The following is a 12,749-nucleotide window of genomic DNA, read 5'->3' as shown; positions in this document are numbered from 1 at the left end:
GAAGAGCCTTCACTGGCACTCTCTGCCCCCCACAAGGAGGTCAGAGGTTAGCTACAAACATGCAAATAGATAATAAACAAATAAAGATAAAATGGTCATTATGAGCTTTACAAAGGTTGTGTTTGTGGGAAAAGATGTGGTATTTAGGGCAGGTATTGTTTACAGTCTGAGGAAGAGGTATCTAGAAAGGAAGCTGAAAGCATGTTTTCTGTTGTTGGCCATGCAGACTGGTGGAGACATCCAGAACAAATGAGTCAACGGTCTCCTGACCGCTGAGTCTAAACATGGACCTCTTGGCCACAAAAATGAAACAGGCTGGTTGTGCTGTGAAACCACAGCTGTGAGTGTTCACATTTTTGTGCGAGTAAGCTGAACTTTAGGGTAAGAAATCCTAACGTAAGAGCTGTGTTCTATAGCAATCTAAGCATCTAAGGATCTTTTATTCACTCTAACACAACTGGGTAGTGTCACTTAATCAAACAGTTATATGCAGCAATAAAACCAGAGCTATAAGTGATTTATGGATCTGTTTTGGATTTTATCTGGTGTGTAATTTGCTGAAGAAAGACAGTAAATACACATGTCCTTTCTAAAAGGTCTGAGCAAACATTGCTTATGCATAAAAACTGGAACGTGATCAGAAAAGCCTGCACGCCGATTTGTTGATATGAAACACAAATATGCAGCACATTGATGTTGTTATTGCACCACAAAGGCTCTCAGGTGACTCATTATGTTTCAGTTAGGATGCTGTATTTTTCCTTCTCAGGTCAAGAGTCCACCTGCTGTTGTTTCCAAGCTCAAGGCCAAATGCTGCCTTCAAGTGGCTTCTCATAAAGTTGTGCATTCCAGTGTCTTAAAGTCCCAATTAAATAGAACAATATTTTTTAAATTTATTTGACTTTCTCATTTATTTGTTTGTGTAATAATTGTTTACTTTTTAATTATCATTTACTTTATTTGCTCACTTACTTATGTATGTTTGTTATAGCCTATATATGCTATGTAGGGAAGATCCTATCAGCCTTGACATGAACCTTAATAAGTTAATAAAGTCCTCAGATGTTCCCTTGGAAGAGATGTGTCATACCCTGCAGGTCATGTCATGCACAAGCAGGAAGTTAATGCATTTGCCTTCAAAATAAAGTCATGGTTAATGTGAAATGGTTAATAATTGATTTCTGGTTCATCTATCTATGTAATGTATTATAGATGTTTTACAAACGATTTCTTAAAGGTTTATAAATAATTTGGTATCACTAACAAATACTTAATATATACAACCAGCACTGCTTCCAGTAGACCACATACACGCCGGAAACTGTCAATAACTGCACTATTCTGTACACCGACTGTGCAATATCAATACTACTCAGGTGCAATTCATACTGTGCAAAATTTTCAGGTGGAATTTCATTCTCACTGTGCAATATCATTTTTCCATCTGTGCAATTATAATAATAGTCTGTTTATTAATCTGTATATTGTTACTATTTTTAATATTTCCCCTTGTTTATATTGTTCCTATTTTCATATTTCCTTATATTTAAATTGTTAATATTTTGTTTCACTTTTATTTTGCTTTTTTTACTGTGTTGTATCTTGCTTTTTGTTTTTAACCGATGCTTCTTGTTTTTTGCACTACCCCCTTTGCTGCAAATTTCACCACTGTGTGACTAATAAAGAAATATCTTATCTTATCTTAACAATAAACCGTTAATAAAAACTTTACTAATGAAATCAGAATGTAATTTATATCGTCTCTTATCAGCTGTATACAATATATAATATATAGTCATTATTTCAGATTACACAAACTAATGATAAAATAACAAAAAATATATCTTTACTAACAATTAGGTGGACCAGAAACCACCAAGACACAAGTCACAACACACGGAAAACCTCTGTTGGTCTGGAGGAGCTGCAGCATTTATTTCTGCACAAACGTCCACTGTACATTCACTAAATATTCGCAGAGCTAAACTAACTCTTCTGCAGTTTGTAGTGTGCGGGCATACTCGTGTAGAGGTGGAGCGAGCTGAGTGAAGGCAGGCAGGCAGGCAGGCAGAGGAGCAGAGTACAGCAGAGACTCCGGCCCTGGAGACCAAAGCTACGGTCTCCCCCGCGTCCTCCGACCGCGGACAACACTGTTTAACAGACGGGTTTCACTAGATATAACTTTGAGGTTTTGCTGCTTCCGTGTAGTTTGTGTTGGAGTCTGAGTCTGAACAGCGTAGCCACACGCAAGCGCACATGGGACACCGACACAAATTGATTTATACGTGTAAGAAGTTACAAACAGTCCCTTTAACTATCAATTTACCATTTATAAATGATGGTTATTATTACCAACTGCTGATATCAGGACTACTAATTATTGCATTTTGATGATATTATCAAATATATTACATTTACAATGACATATTGACAAAGCATTTGAGAAGCTTTTATTTTGGCTAAAAAAAGGAGACCGGAAGTCTTCTCATGTCAACGAATCTAACTTGATACAGTGGTTATTAAAGCTGCTCCAGAGATAAACAGCTGGATCAAGAGGACGCTTTAGTTTACAGGAGAGAGAAAAGGTGAGACACCATGACGATAAACAAAGTGTCCCACAGCAGGATGACAGTGACAGAAGTGGAGGAGTTCCTGAGGAAACCTCCGGCCGGCTTCTCCGTGGAGGCTCTCAGGTCCGGGTATCGAGTCCACAGCGACCCGGAGAAGAGCCTGGTGCTCATCGATGACTTCCTCTCCTGCAGAGGGACAATAGTTTTCCACAAGTCTCTGGGAAGGTGAGGGGAAAAAAACGACTGCATGGTATGATACAAGGACTTATAAATAAATATCCACATGTATTTTTTACACACATTTTATTTTTCCAAACAGGAAAGTTAAAATGCACAATTTATGGGAGTACACCAGCATGAGAAAGAGTCTGCTGTCCAAGAGGATCTATCTGCTGATGTCTGCCTGTGAAGAAAACCTTCCAGTGTCCAACAAAAAGGCAGCCAATGAAGCCAGAGGTAACTTCAACTGTACCCATTCTACTATGAGACCTCAGCATGACTCACACTGAAATAATTACACAGTAAAATGGTCCTCAAAGGCACCACTGGCATTTTTTATAGCTTGCACAAAAGTGTATAATTTTGAACCCAGTGCAGCTCTGTGCTGCTTGGTGGCATCATAGTAGGTGACTCATGCTGGTTTCCTCACTTGGGATGTTTTGCAATGGGTGGAGTAGAGAAATTACAATGACTGCACATGTTGTTCTGCACTCTCTCGCCTCACTGTATCCTATTTCATGTTTTCCCTCTTCAACCCAGTGCTGAAGCAGTTTGTGGTGTCCATAGATGGCAACGATCCTCTCATCAAGTGGCAGATGGAGAGAGGCCTGGACCGGACCATCTCCTCTGTTGCTGGGGAAAGCTACAGGGTGGATGTAAGCAGCATGTTATGGTCTTTCTGTTATACTTTTATGTTATATAGATTTAGGGGCTGTCAATCGATTCAAATATTTAATCGCGATTAATCGAAAATGAATCATATTTTTTTTTTATCTGTTCAAAATGAATCTTAAATGGATATTTGTCAAGTATTTAATACTCTTATCAACATGGGAGTGGGCAAATATATGTTGCTTTATGCAAATGTAAGTATATATTTATTATTAGAAATCAATTAACAACACAAAAGAATGACAAATATTGTCCAGAAACCCTCACAGGTACTGCATTTAGCATTAACAATTATGCTCAAATCATAACATGGCAAACTGCAGCCCAACAGGCAACAACAGCTGTCAGTGTGCTGACTTGACTATGACTTGCCCCAAACTGCATGTGATTATCATAAAGTGGGCATGTCTGTAAAGGGGAGACTCGTGGGTACCCATAGAACCCATTTTCATTCACATATCTTGAGGTCAGAGGTCAGGGGACCCCTTTGAAAATGGCCGTGTTATGGCGGTAAATTTTCCTCACCAACATTTACTGTAAATTTGGAGCTTAATTTAACCTCCTTCACGACAACCTAGTATGACATGGTTGGTACCAATGGATTCCTGAGCCCGCTACAACCTCCAAAAGATCGAATTGCGTTAATGCGTTAAAGAAATTAAAACAATTTTGCGTTAATGCGTTATTATCGCGTTAACTTTGACAGCCCTAATATATAAACTTTTCAGTACTCTCCTCGTGTTACAGGTGTTTTGTATTTTGGTATTGATAGTGACTTTCTCTTATATCAGATTGTCTTGACTGAACTACTGGAGAGCTGGGCAGGAAAAAACATCCACATCATAACTGACAAACTAATAAAAGTCAAACCTGTGTGGAGAGATGCCTCCTTCACCCTCAAATACTACTCTGACGCCCTCTTTGACTTCCCACACTGGTTCGGGTTCAGCAAAAGAAAATTTAATGTAAGTGTCTCATATTCTTCTTATCACATGTTGATTTTAACATTTTCTACATTTGTCAGCGTGCACCGGCACTCGTCTAACTTGTCTTCTTTGCTCTTAGCTGTTACCATTAAAGATGAGACTGACATGAGCCAGCAGTGGATGGAGGGCAAGAAAAAATTGAATTTATCGGCTCAGTTTTTGATGGAGTCGGGGTCTGCTTCCTCGAGAAAGTTTCTTGATCAACAGACGAATGGTTGTAACCTGCCAGGTGAAGGACCAGCATACCTCTTGGGACTGAAGGAACTACCTTATAATCGCTGTTGGGTCCAGATAATTCTTCTGTTTAGTGGGTGGAAACCACTGACAAGGAAATTCTGAATGCCGTGAAGATTATTTAGGCAAATGATATGTCTAAATTGATTTTTTTAAAGGTGCTTTTGGCTAGTAAACAGGCATTTACCTCAATTTATTGTTGTATGAAGGGTCATTTCTTTATGAGACGTTTTTATTTTTACCAAACTCAAACACAATAAATACTTTTTTATCTGAAAATACAAATGGGTACAGAGTTTTAATTTAGTTCTCATCAGTTAAAAGATAAATGTGGGGACATGTTGTTGCCATTTCATGACATACACTGCACTAAGGAATGAGGAGAAGAGCAGATGCAGCGCTGGTGATGGTTTCCACGTATTCCTTATAGTCGCTGCCGTAGAAGCGCACCAGCAGGTAGTTGAAGATTCCCACAATGCACGTCAGGAACAGGAAGCCGAGGATGCGTTTTCCAAACAGGTAGCCTGGGGTGCTACGAAGAAATGTGAAAAGATATATATATTAGGTTGACCAGTGGTTCGGATTTGTCTGCTCTGAGGTTGTCAAAATCAGATTTGCTCATGTATAACTAAAATCATGATAACACACTTATTGAATAATTTATACAAAAGTCTGGATATAAAACTATTTAAAAAGATTAAAAAAAAATTGTTGCTACCTAGTTGCAAAATCCAACAAAATATTCAGTTTCTATTCATATTTGTTGGTGTTTAGCCTTTCAAAAACAACATTTTCATTTGCTCTCCTGAATTACGCACCTGTATTAACAGGGCAGTGTAGCAGCAATCTAACAAGACTATAAATTACAAAAAAAGATATTTGTTCTTTTCATTAAACAAAGTTGATTTAATAAAAAAGACTAACTTGTTTAATATACTGAATCACTTTATTTAAATTGAAGATTTTGTTCAAGGATTTGTATTAGCGGGGAACCATTGAGTTAGACCATGCATCTAAACAAACACACAACACACAACATAGATCACTTGTGTTCATTTACCTTTGAGAGGTTTGTCCCATGTATCCAACAAAGTATTTCTGCCTGACTACAAGATAGATGATCCCAGCAAAGGAGGCAGGAGCTTCAAACAGATGAGAGAAAGAAAAACAAGACTCGTCAAAACCGAGTATATGGCTGGACCGTATATGGTCAGCATGTGAATTTGTGGCTAAATTGTTACACAAATAGTCCGTGGTCATGTGAATCATGTTTTGTGAGTTTTTTCACTTTTATATTAATGTTTGATTAAAAGACAACTTGACAAAGCATGAATTCGGTCTTTTTACAAATTGACTTCATAATGTCGTTGTTTCAGCATCATTTTGATCCGTTTATTGCAATTAAATCACAGCACATTCTGTTTATTTTGGGTTCATACCGCAGTAGCGACATGTGGCTTGCTAGATACAGATACAGTATGTAAATACAGCTCGCTGCCAGGTGACATTATGAACCCAGACACAAGGGCATTTGGTTTTCTGACGTATCTGGGACTTCCACAACATATACAAAGCAGCAACAGTGGTTATTTCTGGAGGAAAGCGAGGCAAAAATTTGCCTTGCGCTTGGTGTGAATGCACGGTTACACAACATAACGCAACATAACTCACTCGATCACTCTGCGGTCCAGCCAAAAACTGAATCCTGTATGTAATCTCTGTGTGGTTTCATAATACACTCTATGGCCAAAAATGTATGAACACACATCCACTTTTGGTCTGGGGCTGTGATTCATCATGGTTTGGGCAAGACTATGCTATGTTATGCTTTTGTGCTTCATCCCTTTCCTTTAGTGTTTTATATTATTTTTGACCATGTAAAAGGTCTGCAAAGTTACAAAGTCCAAAGTCCACACCAAAGGGAGTTACTCTCCCCGACAGAAACACTGCTCCTGAACTGCCTGAAACGCCTTGATTGAAGTGCTGCCTTTTCTTCCGTAACGTGGTGATGTCACCAAGTAACACATTTACATAACGGCTGGTTTGGCACGCTCTCAAACAAAGCTAGTTAGAGCGGAGCTGCAGCAGAGTCCAACGAGTTTGGTTTGGTTGACCACTCACATCAGTGGGCCAGCTAACCAATCAGAGCAGGCTGGGCTTTTTGGGAGGCGGGCAGAAGCTCAAACAGAGAGTTTGAAACAAACAGAGGGTGAAAAGAGGTGCTGCAGCACAACCGGTATGAGAAAAGTAAAGTGTTTTTTTTTATATTAAAGTAAGCAAACATGTTCTAGTAGAAACCCACCCTATTAGGCACAATAGGTCCTCTTTAATGATACAGCATACAATGATACTTGTATACTAGAATAGTGTGCTTCTATCATGTGACCCACTTGGAGTATGATCATATTTTTGTTTATGTATTTATCTTATCAGTGAAGCCCATAAAACTGTTGGCAAAGGGCTAGCATGCACATGACGATGACCTTTGTGCAGGAAATTCCTACTCCCGCTTCAGGCAGTCTAGAAACTATTAGAGGCTTCTTATTAATTTTTTTGGAAGATGTGTTTTGAGCTATTTTAATGTGTTGAGACATTACCAGTGAAGCTCTCTGGCAATGGTGTGTAAGCTTTCCCTTGCAAGTAGCCTAGAAAAGTCTCTTGTTAAAGTGGAAATGAATCTGTAATGAAATGTAATCTATACATAATAATGATATCTACAGAACAAAAACTACTCTTAAATGTGTTTTCTCAGCTGAATTGACTCTGTGTGGGTGTATTCTGTTTACAAGACAAAAGTAGGTCAGTCTCCTTTGCAATAGCTGTTTAATGATTACCTTGACTGAGACACAGGCCGGCACACCACATCACTGCCAGGAAAGTGGGATAAGCATCCATGCAGTTACGACTGGAAGATGTGTAAGAAAGAGGTATAATTAGCACATGTCAAGGAAGTCACCTGCAACGAGAAACTATGAAGCAATCTGCAAACTGTTACAGAGACGTGGATACCGAGCGCCTGTTTCTATGGCTGTTTGGAAATGTTTTGAAACTGCAGAAAAAAAAGAGTGCATGAGCTAGAAAACCCAGTGTGCCTGTCTTGAGTATTGGATGAACAAAGTTGAGATGGAAAGCCAGGAAAAATTGAGCCCACTGTCAGAGTACGCATGTACTGGCTGTTGCAATACATTGCAATAATCAGTACAGCGTGTTGCACGGAGCCATGTCCCTCAAACCTTCTCCAATCTTATATGCATGTTATCCAGAAAACATCACACCTCAGAACAGGGGTTCTAAACCTGTTGGTCACGACCCTACAAGGGGTCCCAAGATAAATCGGAAGGATCTGGAGCTGATTTTCCTTACATTTTCTCGTGAACGACTGGGCACTTTTTACATCTTTACACCCCTAAAACCCTTTAACAGGAGGCATTACAGAGACGGGTCATTTTTAAACTGTCACCAAGCGTTTGCATCACATTTTAGAGGTTTGAAATCAGCACATTACCTACAAGATAGGATGTGGCTCGGATGTTCCCTTTCAAAAAACAGGAAGTGCATTGCTGCTCGTGGACTAATAGAGCGACTGGACTAAACAATTGAGACATTGTGTCAGTTACAAACATTAGATTTGCATTTCTAGCTAGTTGTCACGGCACATCTAAGTAATGCAGTGTGTGCAGCAATGAAGCATTATTATCTGTACTACTGCAATTTATTAATTTGTCTGACTATCTTTCTGTGGTCTATAAAATATCAGAAAATAATGAAATAATCACAATTTCCCAAAGCCCAAGGTGACGTATTCAGATTGTCCGATCAACAGTCTAAAACCCATTCAATTTACAATGATAGAAAACAAGGAAAAGCAGCAAATCCTGACATTTTTGATCAACTAATTAACAAAACAGCTCTAAACATATCAAATAATTGAGTAACTGTGTGTTTGATTGTTGAAATGAGGAATTTCAGTAGTTGGGTAAGTTTACTCTTGACTTGGCAAACGTTTATTTCCCAAGTGGTTTTGTAATGAGCGTAAAAGTCACATTTTTTAAACTTGCTTTTTATGTCTGCAAATTTGAGCAAGAAACAAGTTAGAAATGTCAAACCACAGACGGCAAATGCATGAGCAGTTTTCACTCTAACACAACTTTAACACAGGACGATGATGAGTCACCTAATAAGGGAGGGAGAGGCTGGAAGAATAAATGTTTCCCTATATAATGGCTATTGTCACCTTCCCAGCAAGCATTTAAATGAGCAGCTTTTTTCCTCTATCTGGGAGTGTTCAGGCAAATGAGGGCTGCCTCTCAATGGAAGTAATATTCAGGGGAATGTAAAACCACATAGAAAGTTTTAACAGAAGGGTATGTTTCTATAGATTAACATAGGAACTCAGGAGTACTTACTTGGCACAAGCAACTCGTTCAAAAGCAGATGGATTGTTACACGCCTTCTCTACCTTCAGGGCAAAGAATGCTTAAAACACAGAGATTATTAACATCATTTTACTGATTACTGAACATCTTTAGAGTTTAAAAAACTATGATTGATGCTTTTTTTCTCACCGTTCTGAAGCACGCTGATGAGGGTGACGATGACCAGGAGGTAGATTTGTTCTACCACTATGCTGAACATGATGACCTTTTGAGCTGTATAGGAGCAGGTAGATGGTGGATGGAAACGCTGAGGTGTCCAGAAGTGCGTCTTTACAGTCAGCTTCCACAACATAAACCTGATCTGTTCCTCTATGACATCACGTACTACCCCATCCCACCTCCATCCATCCACATACACACTCGTTTGTGGCTTCCTCTTTATGCAAATGATGCTCTGGCTTAATACAAAAGGGTGCAAACAAGCCTGCTATATACTTCCTCTATGTTTGTGTGAGAGATTGCACGTACATCAAATTTGCATCGCCGTTACTGATGTTCTTTGCGGCTCTCTGAGGTGCCTATATAAAGTATTCCTGACAAATGAGCAAGACAAAGGCGCAGGGAATCTGTTAATGTTATTTATATGACAAGATGCTTACATAGATAGGTTTCACAGCACACACTTTGTCGTATATAGAGAAAACCCAGGTGTTATAATTCAGTGGCTCATTAGTGGTATTAATTACACCCATGCTCTTCCTTTTATGACAAGTCAAAATGTCTGCTGCAGCAGTGGAAGAAGTCCTGAGATAATTTACTTTAAGTAAAAGCAGTAATACCACTATAAAATTATTCCATTCCTTCATTGATAATTTTACTTGAAAGGAATGAGCAGCTTAATTTAGGCATACTTAAAGTGTGTAGAGCAGTCAACATATTTTATTAGTTGATCATATACTGTATTTGTATGTAAATTCTTGATCTTCAAAGTAGGGCTGTCAAAGTTAACGCGATAACGTGTTAACGCATATTTGTTTTAATGCCACTGATTTCTTTAACGCATTAAAGCAACTTGCAATTTTTAGGTTGTAACGGACTCAGTTTTAAAGCTAGAGTGAAGAAACTGAACTCATATGAAACTAGAAAACGTAAGGAATCCATTGGTAAAAAGATGTCATACTAGCTTGTCGGGAAGGAGGTTAAATAACGCTCCAAACGTACGCTATATTTTGGCGAGGAGAAACTGTCATGGCCATTTTCAAAGGTGTCTCTTGACCTCTGACCTGAACATATATGAATGAAAATGGGTTCTATGGATACCTGAGAGTCTCCCCTTTACAGACATGTCCACTTTATGATAATCACATGCAGTTTGGGGCAAGTCATAGTCAAGTCAGCACACTGACACACTGACAGCTGTTGTTGCCTGTTGGGCTGCAGTTTGCCATGTAATGATGAAGTATGCTTTTGCTAAATGCAGTACCTGTGAGGGTTTCTGGACAATATGTATCATTGTTTTGTGTTGGTAATTGATTTCCAATAATACATATATACATACATGTGCATAAAGAAAGAATATTTGCACATTCACATTTTGATAAGAGTATTAAATACTTGATAAATCTCCCTTTAAGGTACATTTTGAACTGATAAAAGTGTGATTAATTTGCGATTAATCATGATTAACTATGGACAATCATGCAATTAATCGTGATTAACTATTTTAATCGACTGACAGCCCTACTTGAAAGTATCTAGTAACAGTATCAAATACATGTAGTGGAGTACAGTATTTGCCACTGAAATGTAGTGGAGAAGAAGTATAATATAGCATAAAATGCAAGTAAAGCGCAACTGCCTCAACATTGTGCTTAATCACAGCACTTGAGTAAATGTTGCCCTCCACCAGCGGCCTGCTGTGAAAAAGGTTTTTAGTGTGTAAGTACAATATAGCTACGTGCAATCTGTCTCAATGACTTGGCCAATCAACAGTCAAACAGCACCTGCATGTGCTTTTGAATGGTAATGCAGCTGCTTCAACCCCCAGTGATTGTATAGTTTTACTGTAATTTCTCTACAATTTAATCCAACAGATTATTTTCCTATTGATTTAATGAATTCCATTAAAGCCACTACTCCTCCCCCAAGTGTTATTAAATTGATTAATTTCATAAAGAGTTTATAAAGTTAATTACATCAGCCAGCAGTAGATGGCATAAATGCCCTTACCAAAAAGAAGTTTATTCAAGTGTGCTATTAGTATACTTCTTTTAAACTTAAAATAAGAGAGTATACTTCAGTTTTACTTTCAGTTTGCTTTTTATGTACTTATCAGCGATATATCTAACAAGAGTACATAAGTATACTTGGCTCACACTGACAAGTATACAGAAAAGTTTAAGTATACTTGTCTTGTACTGACAAGTATACAGAAAAGTCTAAGTATACTTGTCTTATACTGACAAGTATAAAGAGAAGTCTAAGTATACTTGGCTTGTAGGCCTACTTGTACTTAATCCTTTGATCGAGACATACATAAGAAAAGTATAATTAAGTATTCTTGCCTTATAGGCCTACAGAAAGGTATACTTGGCTTGTAGTTGTGCTTACTTTTTGATAGAGTAGCCTATTAGTGAAGTGTGTGAGGGGAAAGCAAATATTTAAATGTAATTTAAAAAAATAAATAAATGATTAATTCATCATTTAAAGACACAATAAGGAAATCTAATTATTAATTGACCAATTTAATTTATCTTTTTTAAACATTGAATTTGATTCAAAATGCAATGCAATATGTATTTCATTAATTTATGATGGCTTTAATTCGATCAATTTAGCAATTAATTATAATTAAACACCATAAAAGTCTATAATAATTAATTTGGCATACTTACAAATAAAAATAAAAATCATCAAAGAGGAAACTAACCAAACGTGGTAGTACAGTACATGAAAACAGTGCAGGAGGCATGTGAAAGTGAGGAAAGGCTCTGCTAGTAATGCATTCCTGTGTTCACAACATACAAATACCAATCCAATGAATACTGCAATATTTATAGTTCTTGTTATGCGTTTAAAAACGATAATGATCTCTTCGGCTCACATGTCCCATATGGTCTAGCGGTTAGGATTCCTGGTTTTCACCCAGGCGGCCCGGGTTCGACTCCCGGTATGGGAACGCCTCTTTTGACTTATTTTGAAATACAACCTGATATGAAGTGTGGTAAAGCCTGTTTATATATGTGTAATTAATAATGATTAGCTTGGTATAAAACATACTGGTGTTATGTTGAAGTCTGTTAACCCGTCGAAGAGTGTTTCCCTCGCCACTAGGTGGCATGTAGACAATGAAGGGAGCATGTTTGTTGGTTATGGTTTCAGTTAAACAAATCAAACTACTACATCAAGATTACTCTGTAATGCACTGTATGGGACTGTGTTAATTTCTGTTGAAAGGAAACAATAATTTCGACTAAATGCAGGTTGACCCCTGTTTATCTTCATGTTTGTTTACCTGGCTGTGAAAAACAAACACCTGAAAATTACACTACCACACAGTCCATATTAATCAAAAAAAATAATCATTATTGGATTCTAAATGAAAGATACCACGTTTGCCTGCCGATATTGAAAAAAAGGGAGATTTCAATTACTTACATATTTTTGTTCTTTTAGGTTGTAATCTTGCTGCA

General features: G+C 37.8%; 2 protein-coding genes and 1 non-coding gene across 3 annotated transcripts; 2 read left to right on the top strand and 1 right to left on the bottom strand.

Moving 5' to 3' along the window:
- Positions 1-2,420: 2,420 nt before the first annotated feature.
- LOC119475158 (mesenteric estrogen-dependent adipogenesis protein-like) lies at positions 2,421-4,823 on the top strand. Its single transcript, XM_037747611.1, has 5 exons — positions 2,421-2,795; positions 2,890-3,026; positions 3,330-3,445; positions 4,253-4,426; positions 4,527-4,823. Exons 1-5 carry the CDS (start codon positions 2,596-2,598, stop codon positions 4,554-4,556), a joined length of 657 nt encoding a protein of 218 aa, XP_037603539.1. The 5' UTR covers positions 2,421-2,595; the 3' UTR covers positions 4,557-4,823.
- A 72-nt stretch (positions 4,824-4,895) lies between these two features.
- On the bottom strand, positions 4,896-9,434 carry LOC119475159 (arachidonate 5-lipoxygenase-activating protein). The gene is made up of 5 exons (XM_037747612.1): positions 9,247-9,434; positions 9,088-9,157; positions 7,516-7,586; positions 5,742-5,823; positions 4,896-5,213 (listed from the first exon to the last, which is right to left on the bottom strand). The coding sequence occupies exons 1-5, from the start codon at positions 9,407-9,409 to the stop codon at positions 5,051-5,053; spliced, it is 549 nt and encodes a 182-aa protein (XP_037603540.1). The 5' UTR covers positions 9,410-9,434; the 3' UTR covers positions 4,896-5,050.
- Positions 9,435-12,163: 2,729 nt separating this feature from the next.
- trnae-uuc lies at positions 12,164-12,235 on the top strand. The gene has a single exon. It is a non-coding gene; the product is annotated as a tRNA-Glu (tRNA).
- Positions 12,236-12,749: the final 514 nt, after the last annotated feature.

The sequence above is a fragment of the Sebastes umbrosus genome, chromosome 17 (genome assembly GCF_015220745.1).
Source record: "Sebastes umbrosus isolate fSebUmb1 chromosome 17, fSebUmb1.pri, whole genome shotgun sequence".
Lineage (NCBI taxonomy): Eukaryota > Metazoa > Chordata > Actinopteri > Perciformes > Sebastidae > Sebastes > Sebastes umbrosus.
Note: the sequence above shows the minus strand (reverse complement) of the source record. Positions and strands in the feature narration are given on the sequence as shown.